At 45.7% G+C, this 22,116-nt stretch overlaps 1 protein-coding gene across 1 annotated transcript; it reads left to right on the forward strand.

Moving 5' to 3' along the window:
- Positions 1-259: 259 nt before the first annotated feature.
- LOC137534913 (zinc finger protein OZF-like) lies at positions 260-21,152 on the forward strand. Its single transcript, XM_068256627.1, has 6 exons — positions 260-286; positions 15,715-15,805; positions 15,895-16,045; positions 16,158-16,255; positions 16,381-16,519; positions 18,794-21,152. Exons 2-6 carry the CDS (start codon positions 15,746-15,748, stop codon positions 19,807-19,809), a joined length of 1,464 nt encoding a protein of 487 aa, XP_068112728.1. The 5' UTR covers positions 260-286; positions 15,715-15,745; the 3' UTR covers positions 19,810-21,152.
- The last annotated feature ends 964 nt before the right edge of the window (positions 21,153-22,116 follow it).

Consider the following 22,116-nt stretch of genomic DNA (forward strand, 5'->3'; position numbering starts at 1 on the left):
ACCAACTACTAATGCCTCAGTCGCATTGTTAGAGGCCCGGGGGGGGGGCCCTCAATTTTCTTGGCAAGTATATTTAGGGATTTGACACCGTTTTTTTTCGATTTGGATAGAATGAAAAATGATAAAATTATTTTTGTATGCAGTTCCCCTACTCACCACGAGATGGTGATCTTACCAGTAGCAAATGGAACGCAAACATACCACGGAAGGTTTGGCCAGGCAGGAAGCTATGGGTGGAGTAGCAGGAAGTAGAGAGGAGACATTGCTGGGACTGGCAGAAGAGGAGGTAATACGAGTTAATACTTTATATTTACATTTATTACACCAGATTATACCCTTGTGCCCCCGACCCAGCAGCTGCTGTCACACATAGAGAAGGGTGATCAATGCATATAGAGGATAATAAAGCTGTGAATGATCTCAGATTAGAGGTTGGACACTTGCATGGAAGACCTGGGATCATCTGTACTGGCCAGGAATCGGGGTGGGGGATGAGCAGTGAAGAAGGTGAAGCTTTCTACAGCATCCACCTGTACATTACAATGCTAGTAATGGCTGTGGCTCTGTCTATTTTCAGTTTTATCCTCAAATGAATTGTACAAGATGGTAACAGGATGACTACTGCTCAGTAGAAGGCCAGTGAGGGAGGAATTGTTAAAGGATACCCGAAGTGACGTGACATGATGAGATAGACATGGGTATGTACAGTGCCCAACACACACATAACTATGCCTTGTTCCTTTTTTCTTTCTCTGCCTGAAAGAGTTAAATATCAGCAATGTAAGTGGCTGACTCAGTCCCGACTCAGACAGGAAGTGACTACAGTGTGACCCTCACTGATAATAAATTCCAATTATAAAACACTTTCCTAGCAGAAAATGGCTTCTGAGAACGGGAAAGAGATAAAAAAGGGGTATTTCAGGACTGAGTCAGCCACTTAAATACCTGATATTTAACTCTATCAGGCATAGAAAGAAAAAAAGGAACACAGCATATTTATTTGTGTGCTAGGCACTGTACATACACATGTCTATTTCATCATGTCACATGTCTCTTCGGGTATCCTTTAAATCGGCACTTTGCATCATAGTGGATGACTACCTTACCTCTAATTTCATCTAACTGACACATCAGCGTTGCTTGTCCAAGCCTGCATGGTTAATTGATCAGCTGCTGGTTAATTAATCAGGTGCTCCAGAATCTGATTAGCCTATGCAACATTTTCAGTTTGGAAACTCTCATTCATGTCATGTCTTATGTACGTTAAAGTGGACCTGAAAAATCCGCCCAGTGTCCGTTAATAGAGAACAGCCTGTCTAATTCTTCCTTCTAAACAAGTAATGAGCTAGTGTAATTTGAGCTGGCAACTATCTGCTGATTTTTGCTGAATTCCGAGCTAATATGTAAACACAGGAGGCTATCCCTTTCTGTGCTCCCAGGATACCAGGAAGCAACCACTCTGCAGCATCCCAGTAGGAGTTATATTGTAACGATCCGCTCAGCTGCCTGCGCAGGCAGGCAGCCTTTTGATCATTATTCAGGTCTGCATGCTGCAGGACTCTGGAAAGTAGACCTTCTGTCAGTTTTGCAGCCTGTGCTTGCTGAGGAATTTGCATACTTAGTCATGCAAATTGCCTGGCCACATTCATTGGAGGCGTGTACTATAAGTAGTATGTGTGTCCCACAATGCTTCGCTGCTCATAGAGGTTTGTTCCTGCTGGACTCACCTGGAGTGTCAGCCACTGCTATCTTAGTATAGTTAATTCTTGGGGAGTGCTCCTTGCATTCCTAGTTAGTGCAGTCAGTTTGTGTATAATTTGTACTGCCTATTCTGTCTTGTCTTGTCTGTCGCGATTGCGCTGTCACCAGCGGCGGTTGATAGCGAATCGCTCTGTCTTGTTTGGATCTCACTAGCCTCTAGCGGTAGCGGCTGTGGATCCTTCTGATCTGAGTTCCTGGAGTGTAAGCTGGAGCAGCGGTTGCTACCAGCTACCTCATCTGATCTGTCTTGTTTAGATCGCACTAGCCGCTAGCGTTAGCGGCTGTGGATCTTTCTGATCTGTGTTCCTGCTTGGATCACACTTGCTCTGGCGGAAGAGCGGTGGATCCTTTCTGCCTAGTTCCTGTTTCTCGTTTGTCTGTCTTGTCTGATACGGGCGCTTGCTGTAGGCTCGATGAGGTAACCGTTAAGCAAGCGTTCACGTTCTTTGTTTCGTGTTTGTCTGTTGATGGTTAGTTAGGCGTGCTTGTCTCTATTGTGCTTATCACGTGGAGACCGCGCATAACCGCGTGCACTGTTGCGAATGAGTGCGGTGTTCGCGGTTAGCTAGCGTTTATTATTTTCCGTATATTCTTATTGTATTTGCTGTGCCTTTGCTACCCTCGTATTCTATTCTGATCTGCCTTGTGTCACGTCTGGCGATCGCACCTCTCGCGATCGCGTTCCTGTTTCGTATCTGCTGTTGTGTGTGCGCGGTCACGGGGTGGCGACTAGATTGGCGCACACACATACAACCTATCCCTTTGCTCAATCTCATTCGCAATCGCCTCTCTTGCGATTGCGTTCTGCGCTTCGTACAAATTCCTGTCTGGCATTTGTGGAGGTACAGAGGATTGGTTCCTCTGCACTCCCCAGCGCCATCTGCCGACAGGAATTTTCCCTCTACTGGTGCTTGCACCAAAAGCTGGGTTCTAGTATCTTGACACGCTTGTGGAGGACCTCCGCAGTGTCAGCGCACATCTTTGTGCGCTGAACACGGAGATATCCCACAATCGTTACATTATGAGCAGCCCAACCCAAAACCCCAGTGTAGAGGGAATTTCTGATTTGTACGATTTTGCTGAGTATGGTTCCTGTGTCTTTAAGAGTTTCAAAATATTAAATTCAGAGACGAAAGAGGATTTTCTCTCTGAATGCGTAAAATTTTGTCTGAATCCTACTTTTCAAATTACTGATCCGTCCACGTCTGCTCTCCAATTAGCTTATGTGCTTTTGAAAGATGATCTGTTTGTATGGGCTCATGAAATCTTGCAAGACAATTCTTGGAATGATAATCTATATCAGTTTCTTACATTTACATTCTCCTACTGGTTTGAGTTGCCTTGCTTGCCACCTGCCCTGTATGAGTGTGTAGTTGCTAATGAGTCAGCTGCTCTACCTACTTCATGCAAAACCATTCAGTTTGAAAATGAATGCAGTAACTATTCCCCTGTGTCTAAACAGCAGCCACCTAAAGCAGCAAGGACTAAAAGCAGGAAAAAAAGGAAGACTTCTCAGCTGAAAAATCCGTTGCCCATAGCAACTACAAATAAAAAAATTGTGTCTGTATTGTAAAGTCTGAAATTTCTCAGTCTCAGGTTTCATTACCCCAAGAAAGGGCATTTGTGGATCCTTTGATAGGCAGAATTATTTTCTATATTAAAGGAGTGAGAAAGTCTTTGCATGTTCCTGACCCCAACCCTTATGAGGGTTTCTTGGAAACAGAGTTGTTTGAACCCCCATTTGCTCCATGGGATATTGGAGCATTAATTGAGGAGTTCGAGATTGATTGGAAGGCGTTTTGCGATTTTTACATCGCAAAAAGCGCAGAGATTCTTTATGCTTGTCTTGATTCGGTGTACGCTTTGATTGACTCTGATGAGTGTGATGAATGTTTTGTGAATCCGGTGACTTATGTGTGGCAGACGATTTTGGATGAATTGCACACACACCAATCAGTTGACTTCAATAAAGAGACATCGTTATCGGATGATTGTTCCTGCCTTTCTGGGGTAAAGCATGTGAGTCTAGATATTGTGCGACCTGACATGAATGGGTGCACTACTGTGGTTGATTCTTGTGCGAATCTTGAAAGATTCTCTCCTGATTGCGTGAAGTTTGAATCTATGCGATGTAATGCCTGTTTCTCAGATGTTCCTGCAGATTGTGATCAACATGAATGTGCCAGTTTTCTCAAAGATATGTGGGATCCCTTGTCATCTAAGAACAGATCTTTAAGATCTTCCATCTATGATCCTGCTATGGGAAAAATTCCTAAACTATGCAGCATCAAAAGTGAAATTAATATGCCTAATAAAGTTTATTCTGTTGATGTCGCTATTTCTTCTGCAGATGAGTCTCTGTCTCACCCTGTTCACACCTGTAAGGGTCCGTTGCCTGGGGACAATTGCTCCAGTGTTTCGACCCTAGATGCCTTGCAGTCTGCTCCGCAGATCACGGAGATTTGCGCTATGGAAGCGACAGTTTCACAACCTAAAGCGATCTTGGATTCGCAGGTTTTGCGTTCTGGCTCCTCGGATTTGACATTGTTAGCCGAATCTAAGAGTGAGACAGCGCTTCGGTTTTGCGAATCTGACTCTGAAACATCTCTGCTGGGTCCAGAGAAAGTTTCTCTGAGCCTGCCCTGTACCATGAATAACAATATGATGTCCAATCACACTGACATTTGTGAGTCCCTTTCTTGTTCTGAGGAAAGTGCTGATTCTGCACCCTGTACTCTGGATGAGTTAAGATGGCCTTGTTTAGAGTCTCCTGCAGTGTCCCTAGAGGCTCGTCTAGGTATTGCCACTATACTCACCTGTTTTTCTGCAGTTTTGGAGTTACAAGCTAGTTTGACTGCCACACAGAATTCTGGGTACAGTGAGAATGAATTTAGGGAGTCAGTGTGTGTTCCAGTAAATATACCTGCACATTCCCCTCATGATGATGAGATCCAGTCTCAGGTTATGGTGGAACCATTCCTGGGACATCTGCCCTGTCCACAAAATAAAGTTCCAGTTTTGCCCTGTAACATGGATAGTTCAGAATCCTTCCGAGAAAACTTGAAAAAAGATGTTCTGGAGGTCTCCGAGTTCCTCCCAAAGGGTGCAGAACTTGTAGGAGATGTCTCCTGCCCCCCAAGTCCTTCTGAGGTGTTACCCTCTTCCGTAGGCATTGCTGCCTTGCTGGCTACCTTTTCAGCTCTGATGGAGCTTCACTCATATGTAGTCAATGATGATATTATTGTCACAGAAATTTCTGAATTTGTATCCGAGTCTTCTTGTGAAAGTCCAGTGCCTGTGACCTCCACTCATGATGATTCTCTGTCCGGTACTGGTTTTGGTCTTGTCGTGCCGGACTCTGAGGCTGGCAGTTCCCCGACATGTACTGAGGTTTCTCCTGTGCTGGTGTACCCCAGTGTGCTCTGTGACCCAGAAAGCCCAAGTGTGCCTCGGTTACCAGCGTACTCAGATGCTTCCTCGGTGGAGACATGCTCTGATTTAGCCTGCCTGCTTGCATGCCCAGAAGTGGTCCCTGAAAGTCTTGATCTTGATGGGTGTCCTCGTAATTCTGAATCCGGAATTGTCATTGGTTCCATGGGGGTTCTTGGTAATTCTCCATGTGAGCCTGGTGATTGTTCTGCCCTCTTGGGATCTCTGTGGAGCTTCAAAAGGTTCTGGGAGATTCCGGTCCCCTGGATAAGATCAATGGTGGCTTTTGTGTTGTAAGGGACACTTCGAACAGGTATTGTGGCAGGTTTGGTATTTTCGGACGCTCCTTGGAAGGTGGTGGGTATTGTCTGGAGGGTGTCGATGGCTTTTTCTCTGGTATCCACAGTCCTGATGGGTGTTACGCTAAGACTGGTAGTACTGATGGGCATGTTTTGGTGGCTTCTGTTTCCGATGAGGTCGGTTTCGGGTGGACTGACTCTGGAATTGGACCTTGTCGGGCTGCCCCGACCTTCATGAGTCTTCAGTTAGAGTTTTTTGGTAACGCCAGTTTTAAAAGACGTCTGGAATTCGTCCCTAGGGGGGGGGGGGGGGGGGTACTGTAACGATCCGCTCAGCTGCCTGCGCAGGCAGGCAGCCTTTTGATCATTATTCAGGTCTGCATGCTGCAGGACTCTGGAAAGTAGACCTTCTGTCAGTTTTGCAGCCTGTGCTTGCTGAGGAATTTGCATACGTTGTCATGCAAATTGCCTGGCCACATTCATTGGAGGCGTGTACTATAAGTAGTATGTGTGTCCCACAATGCTTCGCTGCTCATAGAGGTTTGTTCCTGCTGGACTCACCTGGAGTGTCAGCCACTGCTATCTTAGTATAGTTAATTCTTGGGGAGTGCTCCTTGCATTCCTAGTTAGTGCAGTCAGTTTGTGTATAATTTGTACTGCCTATTCTGTCTTGTCTTGTCTGTCGCGATTGCGCTGTCACCAGCGGCGGTTGATAGCGAATCGCTCTGTCTTGTTTGGATTTCACTAGCGGTAGCGGCTGTGGATCCTTCTGATCTGAGTTCCTGGAGTGTAAGCTGGAGCAGCGGTTGCTACCGGCTACCTCATCTGATCTGTCTTGTTTAGATCGCACTAGCCGCTAGCGTTAGCGGCTGTGGATCTTTCTGATCTGTGTTCCTGCTTGGATCACACTTGCTCTGGCGGAAGAGCGGTGGATCCTTTCTGCCTAGTTCCTGTTTCTCGTTTGTCTGTCTTGTCTGATACGGGCGCTTGCTGTAGGCTCGATGAGGTAACCGTTAAGCAAGCGTTCACGTTCTTTGTTTCGTGTTTGTCTGTTGATGGTTAGTTAGGCGTGCTTGTCTCTATTGTGCTTATCACGTGGAGACTGCGCATAACCGCGTGCACTGTTGCGAATAAGTGCGGTGTTCGCGGTTAGCTAGCGTTTATTATTTTCCGTATATTCTCATTGTATTTGCTGTGCCTTTGCTACCCTCGTATTCTATTCTGATCTGCCTTGTGTCACGTCTGGCAATCGCACCTTCTCGCGATCGCGTTCCTGTTTCGTATCTGCTGTTGTGTGTGCGCGGTCGCGGGGTGGCGACTAGATTGGCGCACACACATACAACCTATCCCTTTGCTCAATCTCATTCGCAATCGCCTCTCTTGCGATTGCGTTCTGCGCTTCGTACAAATTCCTGTCTGGCATTTGTGGAGGTACAGAGGATTGGTTCCTCTGCACTCCCCAGCGCCATCTGCCGACAGGAATTTTCCCTCTACTGGTGCTTGCACCAAAAGCTGGGTTCTAGTATCTTGACACGCTTGTGGAGGACCTCCGCAGTGTCAGCGCACATCTTTGTGCGCTGAACACGGAGATATCCCACAATCGTTACATATATAAGCTGTAACGTAGAAATTTTTTTCTTTAAAGGTTATTATGATGTTGCTTACCTTTTTTGGCACTAGTCTAGTTTAGGGGACCCAGCAAGAAATCTAATAGGGAAATTCTGCTAATGTGATTGGGTGGGCAGCGCTCTCTCAAACTTTTAGGGTCCAGATAGGTTGTAGTAAACTACAACCACACTATTCAGCCAATCACAGAGAAAATTGTTCCCTTTGAGGTTTACTACTAGGTCCCGTAAACCAGTGGTCCCCAACCTTTTTGGACCCGGGAACCGCTTTGATGTAAAACATTTTTCCCAAGGCCCGGCAGACCAGAATGGGGAGAAATAAAGCACACTGCTGAACGACCCTTCATCGCCTTCCTGCATAGCAACACAGCGCGTCATCAGCTACTCAGCTGACACGCATCTGTGCAGCCAGACCCAGAGAAATCGCCCAAGGAGATTAAGTCCTGATCCCCAACAGGTTGCTAGTGTGTACCCGAGAGCAGGAATCAGATTTTATACTTACCTGGGGCTTCCTCCAGCCCCATACACAGCTACGCATGCACAGAAAAGCCCAACTGGCGTAACCAAGCTAGATTACCAGGGTTGATTGTGGCCGAACAGAGCCACCCGGGAGGACAAAGAGGGATGCAGTGGTGGTTATGTCGCTGGAGGAAGCCACAGGTAAGTATAAAATCTCTCTGATTCTAAAATATATGGTGCTCATGTCCAGGCTTCAAGCAATGTGCTTCTGTAATTGTATAAGTGGGAGCACTGAGCTGTAACTGGAGGCAACAGTACATAAACAGTTAGGTCAGTGGCAGTACAGGGGAGTGAGGTGGGAAGACAGACCACAGCTTATAGATGAGATAAGCAGCGATGCTTGCCAAATCCTGCTGCCAGCTGGGGGGAGACACAGGAATAGGAGAGGGGATTTGTCAGTCAGAGATCTGCACTTTTTCACCTATGGTTCAAAAGCAACCAGAGCAGATGCGTACATGCCGAGTGATTACGGAAAATTGTATACTCACCTAACGGTAATTTTCCTTTCTTTCCAAGGTCCATGTCAGCATACTACGGGGTTAGTCCCGCCCTGTGACCCCTCCAGGACTCGTTAGTATAAATTTTGAGCCCCTCCTCCTAACAGATGCTTTATTTTACTAGTCCTGCTATAGACCCAAGTTAAGGGTGGGCCCTCCGTATGCTGACATGGACCTTGGAAAGAAAGGAAAATTACCGTTAGGTGAGTATACAATTTTCCGTATTCTTTCCATGTCAATGTCGGCATACTACGGGGACCTAACTATACTAGAGAAAAGATGGGAGGGACAATAGGTTAATGCATCAAAAAACAAACATTTATTTGTCATCTAGCATAAAGAAGAGATATCCTACTTTCAAAAACACAGAAAAAACAGAATTCAACTGCACAAAACAAAGTTCGTCATGAGGCAGGCATCTTTGCTGCCGACAGGATCTCTCTTCCAAACTGTACTGTGGACAAGGCTCCAGGGTCAACCTTGTAATGTGTGACAAAGGTGTTCAGTGACGACCAGTTAGCGGCACGACATATCGTCTCTGGGGATACCTTCACTAATGCCGCCCATGATGTTGCAATCGATCTTGTGGAGTGTGCCGATATCTCCTCCGGTGGCGTTCTGCCCATAATTCTGTGAGCCGCTTTTATAGTTCTCACCAGCCAGGTCGCTATGGTTCTGGATGTAGCCGCCTGTCCTCTCCTATAGCCTACAGGGACTACAAATAACCTTGTTGTCTTGCGGAAGCCCCTTGTTAGCTCTATGTACCTTTCTAATATCTGCGGTATATTAAGGCTATCCGGCTCTTCTGCAGTATCATCGTGAAAGGCAGGTAAGTTCCACTCTTGATTAAAATGATATGAACTTGCGACCTTTGGTATAAACTGATCCACTGGCCTTAGCGACACCCTGTCCGGAAAGAATTGAATGTAGGGCGCCTCGCAGCTGAGGGCCTGTAGTTCTGAAATTCTTCTTGCAGATGTGATTGCTGTCAAGAAGACTGCTTTTAAGGTGAGGTTAGTCAGCGTACATTCCGCTCTGGGTTCAAATAGATGTTTCTGCAGTGCCTTCAAAACTAGTGGAAGGTCCCACTGGGGATACCAATTTCTCTTCGGTGGTTTGATCTTGGTAACCGCCTGGACAAACTGTACTACTAGTGGCTCAGTTGCCCATTTCCTCTGCGTGAGTGCAGAGATGGCGGAGATCTGAGTCTTTATAGTACTAAGGCTAAGGCCCAACTCTACCCCTCTCTGCAGGAAGGCGAGAATAGTTGTTACCGTAATCGATTCTAGCTGTAAGTTCTCCTCTGTCAGAAAACTCAGGAATCTATTCCAGGTTCTGTGGTATGTGACATTGGTCGTTACCTTCCTTGCCTTGAGTAAGGTCTGGATAACCTGTTCTGAACATCCCAAGCTCCTAAGTCTTCTCCTTTCAGTCTCCATGCCGCTAAACTGAGCAGTTCTGGATGTGGGTGTAAGACTTTGTTCTGGGACAACAGGTCCGGTGTTGTCGGCAGTACTATGGGGGGAGCCGTTGCCAGTTTTTGCAGAAGGGGGAACCACGGCCTGCGTGGCCAGAACGGAATGATTGCCAACACCAATGCACCCTCCATCTGGATCTTCTTCAGTACCCTGTAAATCATTGGTACGGGGGGAAAGATGTATGCTAGGTTGAAATTCCATGGCATGGATAATGCATCCCATCCCTCCGCCTGCTGGTACCTGAACCTCGAGAAAAATTTCTTGCATTTGGAGTTGCTGGGTGTCGCCATGAGGTCTATCTGCGGGTGACCCCATGTACTGCAGATTGTGTTGTAGACTTCCCTCTTCAGGCTCCATTTGTTGTGATCCAGCCAGTGTCGGCTCAGGGAATCCGCTATGTGGTTCCTTACCCCTGGAATATAAATTGCACGAAGGTATTGCAGATTGCTCTGTGCCCAAGTCATTATCGGTTCCACCTCTTTTAGTAAGGTCTTGCTGCGTGTGCCTCCTTGCCCCTGAAGATAGGCCACAGCTGTCGTGTTGTCCACCTTCAGTAAGACGCCTCTGTTCCTGACATGAGGAGCAAAGTGTATTAACGCTTCGTACACTGCTCTGATCTCCAGTATGTTTGCTGGGGTATCCTGCGGATCGATTGACCATCTTCCCTGGGCATAGCTGGACTCCAGATGGGCCCCCCAACCCCACCTGCTTGCGTCCGTCGTTATGACGATTGGCTTCATCGCTACCAACTCGTGATGATTGAGAAGGTTCTCCCTGTCCTTCCACCAGCAGAGTTCCTGTCTCATTCTGGGAAGGATGTTGATTTTTTGTTGGAGATCTCTGCCCCTCCATTGATCTAGGAATCCCTTCTGAAAGCTGCGCATATTCCATCTTGCCCATTTCGTCATGGGTATGGTGGCTGTGAAAGTCCCCAGAATCGCCATGCATTGTCTTGCTGTTATGGTTATGGCGGTCCCCAGTCTTGACACCTTCTTTATTATTGACTCCACTTTGTCTGCAGGCAGACTGACCGCATTCCGTTTCGAGTCTATACTTGCTCCTAGGAATACTATTTTTGTCGTCGGGGTGAGCTTGCTTTTCTCCCAGTTGCCCAGCCAACCGAAACCTTGCAGCGTCTCTAGGAGTATCTGTCTGTGTTGAAGCAGTACCTGCTCGGATGGTGCCACTAGCAAAATGTCGTCCAAGTAATGGTGAGCGTGCAACCCTTGGCGTCTGAGCAACGCAATAATTGTGATCAGGATCTTGGTGAAAGTCCTTGGTGCGGTGCATATGCCGAAGGGCAGTACTCTGAATTGGTAATGTGACTCGCCTACTGAAAACCTGAGATATCTTTGAAAGGAACTGCGGATTGGTATGTCTAGGTATGCATCCGATATGTCTACTGCAATCATCCAGTCGTTTAGCTGTATGGAGGGAAGTATTGTCTGCAGAGATTCCATTTTGAACTTTTCCTGCTGTATGTGTTCGTTTAGGAAGCGTAGGTCCAGCACTGGACGTAACTCTCCCGACTTCTTGGTTACGAAGAATAGGGGGGAATATAATCCTAGAAATCTTTCCTCTGGATCCACCTGTATTATCGCCCTCTTTTCCAGTAACTCCTGTACGTATTGGTGCAACAGACTGAGCCTCTGTTTTGATGCTGGTATGCTTGTTGGCTTGAAGTGTGGTAAGGGGGGTTCCTTCTTGAAGGCCCAGGAGTGGCCCCGTCTTATAGTGTTTACGACCCATGGGTCTCTTATTTCCTTCGCCCACCGGTGAGAGAAGTACTGAAGCCTGCCCCCTACTGGCTTCATGTGGGCGAGCACACCATCAGAAAGATTTGCTGGGTTGAGTACCGGAACTGGTCCCCCTCTGCTTGTTAAACTTGGAGAGACTCGATTGGGTGCTCTGCCAATTCCTCCGAAAGGACTGCGTCCCCCGAGATGCTCTGTAATCTCTTTGCCTATTCTGAAATTGTCTTCTATCATTCGGCCTCACCCTTCTCTGGCGCCTTTCCTGAGGCAGAAGGCCGGATCTTCCGCCAGTTACCCTTGAAATCGCCGAGTCCATCTTGGGACCAAATAGGTTCTTCCCGTCATATGGAATCTTGCACCACGCAGTCTTTGAGTTTGTATCTGCTGCCCATGGGCGTAGCCACATTGCCCTCTTTGCTGTGACTGTATGCAATATTGCACGAGCCACACACCTGATTATGTCTATGGCTGCCTCACTGATGTAGTCAGAAGCTAATCTGAAGTCTTCCAGTGCCAAAACTAGTGTCTTGCGATCCACGTTTGCTTGAATAGCACCTTCCAGATTCTCAGTCCATGTTCTGAGTGCACGAGACACGGCGGTGAGTGCTATCGCTGGTTTACAGGCTGAACCCATTGCGCCATATGCACGTTTTAGATCTGTATCTACCTTCCTCTCCAGTGGCTCCTTAAAAGAAACAACATCTTCCAAAGGTAGGATTACGTGTTTCGCAAGCCTAATGACTGAGGCATCAACCACCGGTGGATTATCTAGTTGTTTGATCAGGTTGCTCTCCATCGGATATAACTTTGAGAATCGATTATTCATTGATACTTTCCTCTCGGGTTTTGACCACTCCTCCTGAATGAGTTCTTCTATCTCCTCCATAACAGGAAAGGCTAGAGGTTTCTTCTTAAGATGTGGGAAAAAACGTCGTTTCTTGGAGGGAGGCTCTTCCTCCTCTTCCCAATCTAAAGCCTGTCTCACTGCTCTAACAAATGGGGTGACTAGGAAAAAGTCAAACCCTACTGCCAGACCATCTTCCTCCTCCGGAAGATCAGAGTCCTCCTGTTCCGCATAGCGGGTATCTGTAGTCTTCTTACTAGTGTGTTCAGCCAGTGACTGCTGTACAATGTCCTTAACAAGATTCTTTAAATCTTCCGTGGGCTCCTCCTCCACAGGTATGGAGTAGAAACAGTCTGCACAGACCAGCTCCCCGGCATACACCCCTTTCCACAAGCCCAACATTTCTTTGTCTGCTTCGGACTCTTGTCTGGATTCTGAGACCCCTTATCAGAGCGAGCTTTACTCGATCTCAGCGACGATCCGCGCTTAGAAGTGGACGGGTTCTCTCCATGCTGGGAGTCACTGTATAGAAATAAACGGAAATATTTATTTCTGTAAGTCTAAATATAACCTCAGAGCAAACAAAAAAAAAAAAAAAAAAAAAAAAAAAAAAAATAATAATAATATAAGGGTAAGCCCGTGCCCTACCTATAATCCTGCGGCTGGTCTGTTGCGTGGGCAGCAGAATCCGACTCCATGTTAAGCTGGGCAGTTAGCTCTGACAGATAAGAAAAAAACATACGTCCATAAACAATCTGCAGAACTACACTACCATCCCGCAGCACACAAGTATCTCTCTCAGCCCCTATCTACACACACCTGAAAACTGTAGGGCAACAAACTTGACTGATGGCGACAGACAGAGATACAACACCCGGCTGGGAACAAGATACAATGGAGCAATCATTAGTGTCAGCGCGGAGGCTGCATGCTGCAAATCTTTAGGCACATGAAAAAGAACAGTCTCTGCAGTGTCCACTTGGACTCTCACCCACTCTCTCACTCTGGCTGGAAGCTGGCGTTCTCCCCTGCACACCGATGTCTGTCGCCCGGCTACTAGGCTGAGTCCGCCTTTTGACTGCTGCTCTCCGCCTCCCGGAAGTACACCGATGACGTCACTTCCCCCCGGAAGACTATGCGTTCCAGGGCTCTCTTCGTACTGCTGCCCACTCATAGCCAGCGCTGATTTACAGCGCATGTCGGCGGCTCCTCTCCCCCAGAAAGACCAGCAGAAAGAGGGGGTCCCAGCCTCCTACGCCTGTTTAAGGCGAAACAGAGGGGGCTTCGCACAGAGAGGTGCTGTGCGGCCAGCTACCAAGACAGCAGCAGGTAGGGCAAAAAGAAAAAAACGCTGTAGCAAAAAAACAAAAAAGGAAAATATTCCCTATGCTCCTACTAACACAATGGTCCTGGAGGAGGACGAGAAAAAAAAAAGCATCTGTTAGGAGGAGGGGCTCAAAATTTATACTAACGAGTCCTGGAGGGGTCACAGGGCGGGACTAACCCCGTAGTATGTTGACATGGACCTTGGAAAGAAAGGCTGTCACTGAGGCAGCGTGTGCGGTTTGTCTGATCTGTGTGCTTCTGAACCGTAGGTGAAAAAGTGATCTGACTGACAAATCCCCTCTCCTACTGCCTGACTGTGTCTCTCCCCAGCTCAAGCATTGCAGCTCGTTTCCCCTTCTATTCCCGGCGTCTAACGAAGCATGGTAATGTTACCTGGCTGGCTGCTGAGGGGGAGTCAAGACTGAGGAATGTCCGGCATTCGTGACTGTACTGCTCCAGTGCTAAGCTGTCTCACTCGTGCAGGCTGTTTGATCTGGCCGGGGTTGTGTGGGCGTGCTCTATTGGCTGCCTTTCTCTTTCATTGCGCCGCCAGAGCCTCAGTGATTGATGGGAAGGAGGGACTGAGGAGGAGATACAGGTTTTGGCTCAGGGACCACCCTCTGTCGGCATCCGTGTAGCGCGATCGCTACACAACAAAGTTACAGCCGCGTGGTGAGTCATAGCCGCAGCTGCACAGCAGTGAGGCAGGGGACCGCGGCCCGACTCAACATGTCCTGCGGCCCGGTATTGGGCCGCGGACCGGTGGTTGGGGACCCCTGCCGTAAACTAGACTAGCACCAGTTTTTTTTTTTTTTTAAATCATCTGTTGGTACACTTGTACCTTTCTTTATTGGGTGTATATCCCTGCCGAATCAGATCACATTCTGCATTATCCCCTACATGAACCAGTCTGAAGTAACCAAGGTTACAAGTAAGCAAGTTTATTCATAAGCTCACTCACTCCAATGTGGCTTTACATCTAGTAAATGATAAATGATCATAATATCTAAGTTTCCCTTTGGTGACCATTGCAGTGTCTTCACCTCACTGCTTAATACCCAGGAGGAACCCCAAACATATCTGCATTTAAAGGGGGCTTAGATGCTTTCCTGGAATTGAAAGACATCCATGGCTATAATTACTAGGTAATGCCCAGTGGTGTTGATCCAGGGATTTTATCTGATTGCCATCTGGAGTTGGGAAGGATTTTTTTCCCTTTTGGGGCTAATTGTACCATGCCTTGTAAGGGTTTTTTGCCTTCCTCTGGATCAACAAGGATATGTGAGAGAGCGGGCTGGTGTTGTATTTTGTTTTCTGGTTGAACTCGATGGACGCATGTCTTTTTTTCAACCCAAATAACTATGTAAGAATACTGTAAACGCTCCTACTGGATCATTGTGCTGAACAGTGCTGGGATTTGGGGCCAGTTCCCCCATGTAAATTAAATTTACCAGTTTGGTGCGTTTCTGCAGCTCACCGGTGAACATGCAAACAGATCTAATGTTAAAAATAGCTTGTGCTGCCACTTATTTTATACAGAGCTGGTTGCTACATTGCAGTAAATGCAACACATAGTCCTGACCTGCTGCATTTTCCCATACGTGGTATATGCTGCTGATGCTGACAGAAACAATTCAAGCCTATGGAAACGGACGGTGTCCATACACACTATGCTGTTTACCACATCCATTCTTCTATCACCTTTTTCTGTCTTTTCTGTGTCCTGCCTTTATCTGCCAGCGTCTTCTATCATCTTTGTTCTTCACCTCTGGTGGCTGCCACCACTGCTCAAGTCTTGCTGCTGCTCCGGTCGCCATTGCCAACAGTCACCACCCCAGCAAAAGCCTATTAAACTGCTTGGGCTCCGTATTGGACATGAAATAGACCAATGGGAGGCCTCAATGACTTCCATTGGTCTGTTTCATGTCCAGTAGGGAGCCACAGCACAACGGATCCATAAAGGAGCACTAAAACAAGTTGCAATGGAGTATGTGATGGATCTGGACAGATCAGCTTTACCCCTGCATTGGCGTTCTGTCCAGAACTGCCTAATGTGGGAGCCAAGTCTAAGGAGTAACTACCCAATTTTATTTTATTTTATTTATTTACTTTCAGCTGGTGATAATGTAAATAATTCCCTTGCTTGCATTGTGTCTAACATTGCCCAATTCTTACATTGTAGGAGGAGGAGGAAAGGGAGTGTTTGGACAGCCATGAAAAATCAGGAGGAGAACGTTGGGATGGAAGATCAGAAAATGTCACCCCATCATCAGGTACAAGCACCATGGTTAATCAGTGCTAAGCATGTTATGATCTATATATTGACTGTCTTATTACTGTCATTTATCCCTTATATTTGAAGGGAAGAACCATGAACGACTTCATAATCATTAAACAAGAAATAAAAGATGAAGATGAGGAAGATGTGATGGAGGAGAGGCAGAATTTAGAAGGTCACAAGGACCTCTACAATGATACCATGATGGAGAATTGTCTGCCCCACATATCATCGGGTAAGAGGAGACTAACTTCTTGTAGAGAGCAGTACGGAGGGTCCACCTAGATCCCCCATCATCTGATAAAAACATGGAGAAAATGTATTCAATCAGTGTGTGTTTCCTACAGATGAATCCAGTAACAGAAACCTACTAGATAGATGTAATGGTCCTCTTTATCCTCTGGATTGTCCACAGGAAGGTCACACCTTTCTCCACCATTATGAAGTAGGTGGATTTCAAGGTCTACAGTTCAAATGTGGTTGTAGACTGTATTAAATTTTGTCCACTTTAATCCTTTTGGAGGTCACATTTTAAAGATGTTATTTAGATCATTCTTTTTATTGTTTCAGCAGGAGGATACCATCACAATGAAAGTTGTGGTTAAAGATGAAGAAGAGACGCATTTGTGGGATGATCAGCAGTATATGGAGGAGGAAAAAATAATGGGGGCGATTAAGGAAGAGGATTTTTTTCTGAATAACAGAACTAGTAAGTAAACTCAGCACAAGAAAATGTTTTCAACAAATGAGGAGGAGATACTGTACACCATATGAAAGGCCCATCTCCATTCCTCAATATAACATCATAGTACCAACAAATGAGGAGGAGATACTGTACACCATATGAATGGCCCATCTTCATTCCTCAGTATAACATCATAGCACCAACAAATGAGGAGGAGATACTGTACACTATATGAAAGGCCCATCTCCATTCCTCAGTATAACATCATAGCTCCAACAAATGAGAAGGAGATACTGTACACCATATGTAAGGCCCATCTCCATTCCTCAGTATAACATCATAGTACCAACAAATGAGGAGGAGATACTGTACACTATATGAAAGGCCCATCTCCATTCCTCAGTATAACATCATAGCTCCAACAAATGAGAAGGAGATACTGTACACCATATGTAAGGCCCATCTCCATTCCTCAGTATAACACTATAGTACCAACAAATGAGGAGGAGATACTGTACACCATATGAAAGGCCCATCTCCATTCCTCAGTATAACATCATAGTACCAACACATGAGGAGGAGATACTGTACACCATATGAAAGGCCCATCTCCATTCCTCAGTATAACATCATAGTACCAACAAATGAGGAGGAGATACTGTACACCATATGAAAGGTCCATCTCCATTCATCAGTATAACATCATAGTGCCAACAAATGAGGAGGAGATACTGTACACCATATGAAAGGCCCATCTCCATTCCTCAGTATAACATCATAGCTCCAACAAATGAGAAGAAGATACTGTACACCGTATGAAAGGCCCATCTCCATTCCTCAGTATAACTTCATAGCACCAACAAATGAGGAGGGGATACTGTACACCATATGAAAGGCCCATCTCCATTCCTCAGTATAACATCATAGTGCCAACAAATGGGGAGGAGATAGAGGAGATACTGTACACCATATGAAAGGCCCATCTCCATTCCTCAGTATAACATCATAGTACCAACAAATGAGGAGGAGATACTGTACACCATATGAAAGGTCCATCTCCATTCCTCAGTATAACATCATAGTACCAACAAATGAGGAGGAGATACTGTACACCATATGAAAGGCCCATCTCCATTCCTCAGTATAACATCATAGTACCAACAAATGAGGAGGAGATACTGTACACCATATGAAAGGCCCATCTCCATTCCTCAGTATAACATCATAGCGCCAACAAATGAGGAGGAGATACTGTACACCATATGAAAGGTCTATCTCCATTCCTCAGTATAACATCATAGTGCCAACAAATGGGGAGGAGATACTGTACACCATATGAAAGATCCATCTCCGTTCCTCCATATAACACTATAGTACCAACAAATGGGGGGAGATACTGTACACCATATTAAAGGCCCATTTCCATTCCTCAGTATAACATCATAGTACCAACACATGAGGAGGAGATACTGTACACCATATGAAAGGCCCATCTCCATTCCTCAGTATAACATCATAGTACCAACACATGAGGAGGAGATACTGTACACCATATGAAAGGCCCATCTCCATTCCTCAGTATAACATCATAGTACCAACAAATGAGGAGGAGATACTGCACACTATATGAAAGGCCCATCTCCATTCCTCAGTATAACATCATAGCACCAACAAATGAGGAGGAGATACTGTACACCATATGAAAGGCCCATCTCCATTCCTCAGTATAACATTATAGCACCAACAAATGAGGAGGTGGAGGTAAGTTTATCTCAATTCCATTACATAATATCATCAATGTACTCTCCTCCCAAAATGTACCATCATTCAATTGCTTGGGCCAGTTATTTAAAGTAAATCTAAACTGAGAGGTATATGGAGGTTGCATAATATATTATTTCCTTGTTACAAAATACCAGTTTCTTGCCATCCTGCTGATCTATTTGGCTGCAGTAGTATCTGAATCACACACCTGAAAAAATAATGCCGCTATTCTAGTCAGGCTTCATTCAAAAACGGATTAAAAAACTTCATTCAAAAACTTCAAAAATCTGATCTGCTGCATGCTTGTTCAGAGTCTATGGCTAAAAGTATTAGATGTAGTGAATCAACAGGACACCCAAAAACTGGTATTGTGTAAAAATTAATAAATATGTCAGCCTCCACATCCCTCTCACTTCAAGCGCCCTTTAATAGATCTCAGTGAGCCTCCTGATCACTAGCCCAACATAAATTACTCCTGATTGCAGAACATGAGACAGTAATGTGTGTGTAACGTTACCATCTCACCTCCAACAGGTGGACGCAAAGTTGGGAACACCATAGAGAGATTTCTTGTCTCACATCCAGATGAGATTGCAGAAGATAATGATGGCATACAATGTTCTCTTGTAGGAAACCCCATATCTGGAAACACCCATTGCAGAGTACACAGTGCAGATAGAGAATCAGCTCCCTCTAGTGGTGAGGAACCTTCTTCGGTTTTAACAGATGGAGTTGGAGAAATAGTTAAATGTCCAGCGTCTACGTCAGGTGTTGGTGGGAATCATCTCTCAGTGGAGCCACCATATATTTGCCCACAGTGTGGGAAATCTTTTATGTCGAAAGGTGGCTTTTATTCTCACAAGAAAAGTCACATGTGTGAGAATCTTTTCTCATGTACAGAGTGTGAAAAATGCTACTCTGAGAAAAAGCACTTTAACAGGCACATGAGAATTCACACTGGCGAGCGGCCTTTTTCCTGTTCAGAGTGTGGGAAATGCTTCACTGTTAAAGAGAAGCTTCTTCGCCACCAGCAAACACACTCTGGGGAAAGGCCTTTTTCCTGTGCAGTGTGTGGAAAAAGCTTCACTTGGAAAGATAAGCTTGCTCGGCACCTGAAAACCCACACCGATGAACGTCCTTTTTCATGTTCCGAGTGTGGGAAATCTTTCGTTCAGAAAGGAGACCTGGACAAACATCGAAAAAGACACATAGGTGCTCGTCCATTCCCATGTTCAGAGTGTGGGAAATGCTTCACTGAGAAAAGTAATCTCCTTCGGCACCAGCAAACCCACACCGATGAGCGGCCATTTTCATGTACAGAGTGTGGGAAAAGTTTCATTCAGAAAGGAGATCTGCTGAAGCACCAGAGAACTCACACAGGCGAGCGTCCTTTTTCCTGTGAAGAATGTGGGAAAAACTTTATTCAGAAAGGAGCTCTCATAAAACACCAAAGAAGCCACACAGGTGAGCGTCCTTTTCAATGTTCAGAGTGTGGGAAATGCTTTACGGAGAGCGGAACTCTTCTTAAACACAGAAGAACCCAGCATTGACTGCTCCAAGGACCTGCAAGAATTACAATGCATATCGATTCTATGGCCAAGACATCCTCAAATTTTCAGTTTGTTGGCCTGCACTCAATACAGGTATGGTGGTCATATAAAGTCTGCCACCTCCCTCGAGGTGGCATAAAGATACACTTATGAAAAAGATATGGTTCACCTTATAGAATGCAAATAGAAGTGGTTTTATTTCACCAAAACACTGGTCACCATGTAATGCAGGCAACAATAGGGTGTGCCAGAGCAGTCTCTCACACCAGGCTTCACACACCTGGGCCTTCATTCATTAAGATGAGCTGCTAAAGCAGGGCAGCTTGATGTGATAGAGCGCTCCTTAAAATGAAGAGCGGCCGTTATGCACGCCTTACATAGCAGTGCTCGCTGGTATATAAGGAGCGTCCCTTCCTTAGTTACCAGCGAAGCTTACATAGCAACACGCGTAACTTTAAATTAACATAGTAGCGGCCAGTAGTGAAGTATCGCGGTGGCGATACTTCACAGGACCACCCGCATTTAAAGTTGTTGCTGTGCGCGTTACTATGTAAGGCGCGCTCCTTGGTGGCTGAATGGTGGCTGAAAGGTGTAATGGTTAAGGGCTCTGCCTCTGACACAGGAGACCTGGGTTCGAATCTCGGCTCTGCCTGTTCAGAAAGCCAGCACCAATTCAGTAGAAGACCTTGGGCAAGTATCCCTAACACTGCTACTGCCTATAGAGCGCGTCCTAGTGGCTGCAGTTCTGGCGCTTTGAGTCCTCCAGGAGAAAAGCGCGATATAAATGTTCTGTGTTTGTTTGTTACATAGCAACGAGCACTGCAATGTAAGGCGTGCATAGTGGCCACTCTTTATTTTAACGAGCGCTCCCTCACATTAATGAATCAAGGCCCTGGTTCACCGGTACACAGTCCTTCCGTGGGTCACCACTCCACCAACAATTAGACACAGTAAGGAATGAAGGAGGCGCTCCCTCACATTAATGAATCGAGGCCCTGGTTCACCGGTACACAGTCCTTCCGTGGGTCACCACTCCACCAACAATTAGACACAGTAAGGAATGAAGGAGGCACTCCAAAGAGGTTTTAATCTTGCGTTTATCAAAAGGTAGCGACACATGTTTCGGGGTTCCCCTTTTCCCCCTGAGGAAGGGGAAAACCCTGAAACATGTTGCATGTTGCTACTTGTGTTTTAATAAACACAAGTTTAAAACACCTTTGGAGTGCCTCCTTCATTCCTTACTGCACCATATAATACAGGATAAATTTGGGTGCTCATCTACACTATGGAATAGGGATGATCAATAAGATGCAGCTTTTTCCAAGTTGATGCAAACTTATGTAATTTTTTTATGCAAATATATGCAGTTTGAAAATGGACCAATCAGTTTAAACCCAGGTTTAAATTGATTGGTCCATTTTTAAGCTGCATATATTTGCATAAAATGTACATAAATTTGCATCAACTCGGAAAAAAATGCATCTCATTGATCATTCCTAGTATGGAATCTGTACAATTATCTGACAATAATTATTTAAATCACATACAATTTGTATGATGTGCACAACCACATTTAATGTTGCTAGGTTATACTCTGCATCTTTTCATTGTGTATTATTTAAGAGCAACCAATTGTATGTCAAACTTTATAGCTGGGCATAGCAATTGCCATTGACAGGAAAGTTTCCTAATCTAGATATTTAGAAGGGATGATCAATGACATGCAAATGCTTCCAAAATTATGCAAATTGTTATGCAAATATATGCAGTTTGAAAAGGGCTAATCAATTTAAACCCAGGTTTAAATTGATTGGTCATTTTTCAAGCTGCATATATTTGCATAAAATATACATACATTTGCATCAACTCGGAATAATTTGTATATCTGTGATCATCCTTCATATTTAGGTCAGGCTGGCTCTGAGTCCTGCAGAGGCTTCTTACGCCCTCCTTGCTCCCACTCTTACTTGTTGGATATGTTACGTGGCCATGTTCCTCTCCGTGCACAAGCTCCGCCGTATTGCATCTGCACAGTAAGCTTGAGCTGCTAGTCCTCATGCTGGTGCTACATGGCCCCGCTCGTGCATGATGAGGAGTGTGGTCGTGAGTTACAAGAGGGTCCTGGGCAGCGACGGTGGTCTCCAGGAGGACACGGGACCTGCTTCCTCGGGGAGATAAGAGTACTGGTACGAGCACTAGATAGACCAAGCAGACATGTTTGGTCTGTCTAGTGCTTGTATCAGTACTTATTACTCCTAATCTTCCTGATGAAGGGGGTCACACCTGTGAAATGCATTGCACTGTGGA

This window comes from Hyperolius riggenbachi, chromosome 10 (assembly GCF_040937935.1).
Source record: "Hyperolius riggenbachi isolate aHypRig1 chromosome 10, aHypRig1.pri, whole genome shotgun sequence".
NCBI lineage: Eukaryota > Metazoa > Chordata > Amphibia > Anura > Hyperoliidae > Hyperolius > Hyperolius riggenbachi.

Bases quoted from the DNA above. Each gene is read 5' to 3' on its own strand.
- LOC137534913 (XM_068256627.1), top strand. From the start codon at position 15,746: ATGAAAAATCAGGAGGAGAACGTTGGGATGGAAGATCAGAAAATGTCA. The intron at 16,256-16,380 runs GTAGGTGGATTT...TTATTGTTTCAG, and splicing joins CCTTTCTCCACCATTATGAA to CAGGAGGATACCATCACAAT. The intron at 16,520-18,793 runs GTAAGTAAACTC...CACCTCCAACAG, and splicing joins TTTTCTGAATAACAGAACTA to GTGGACGCAAAGTTGGGAAC.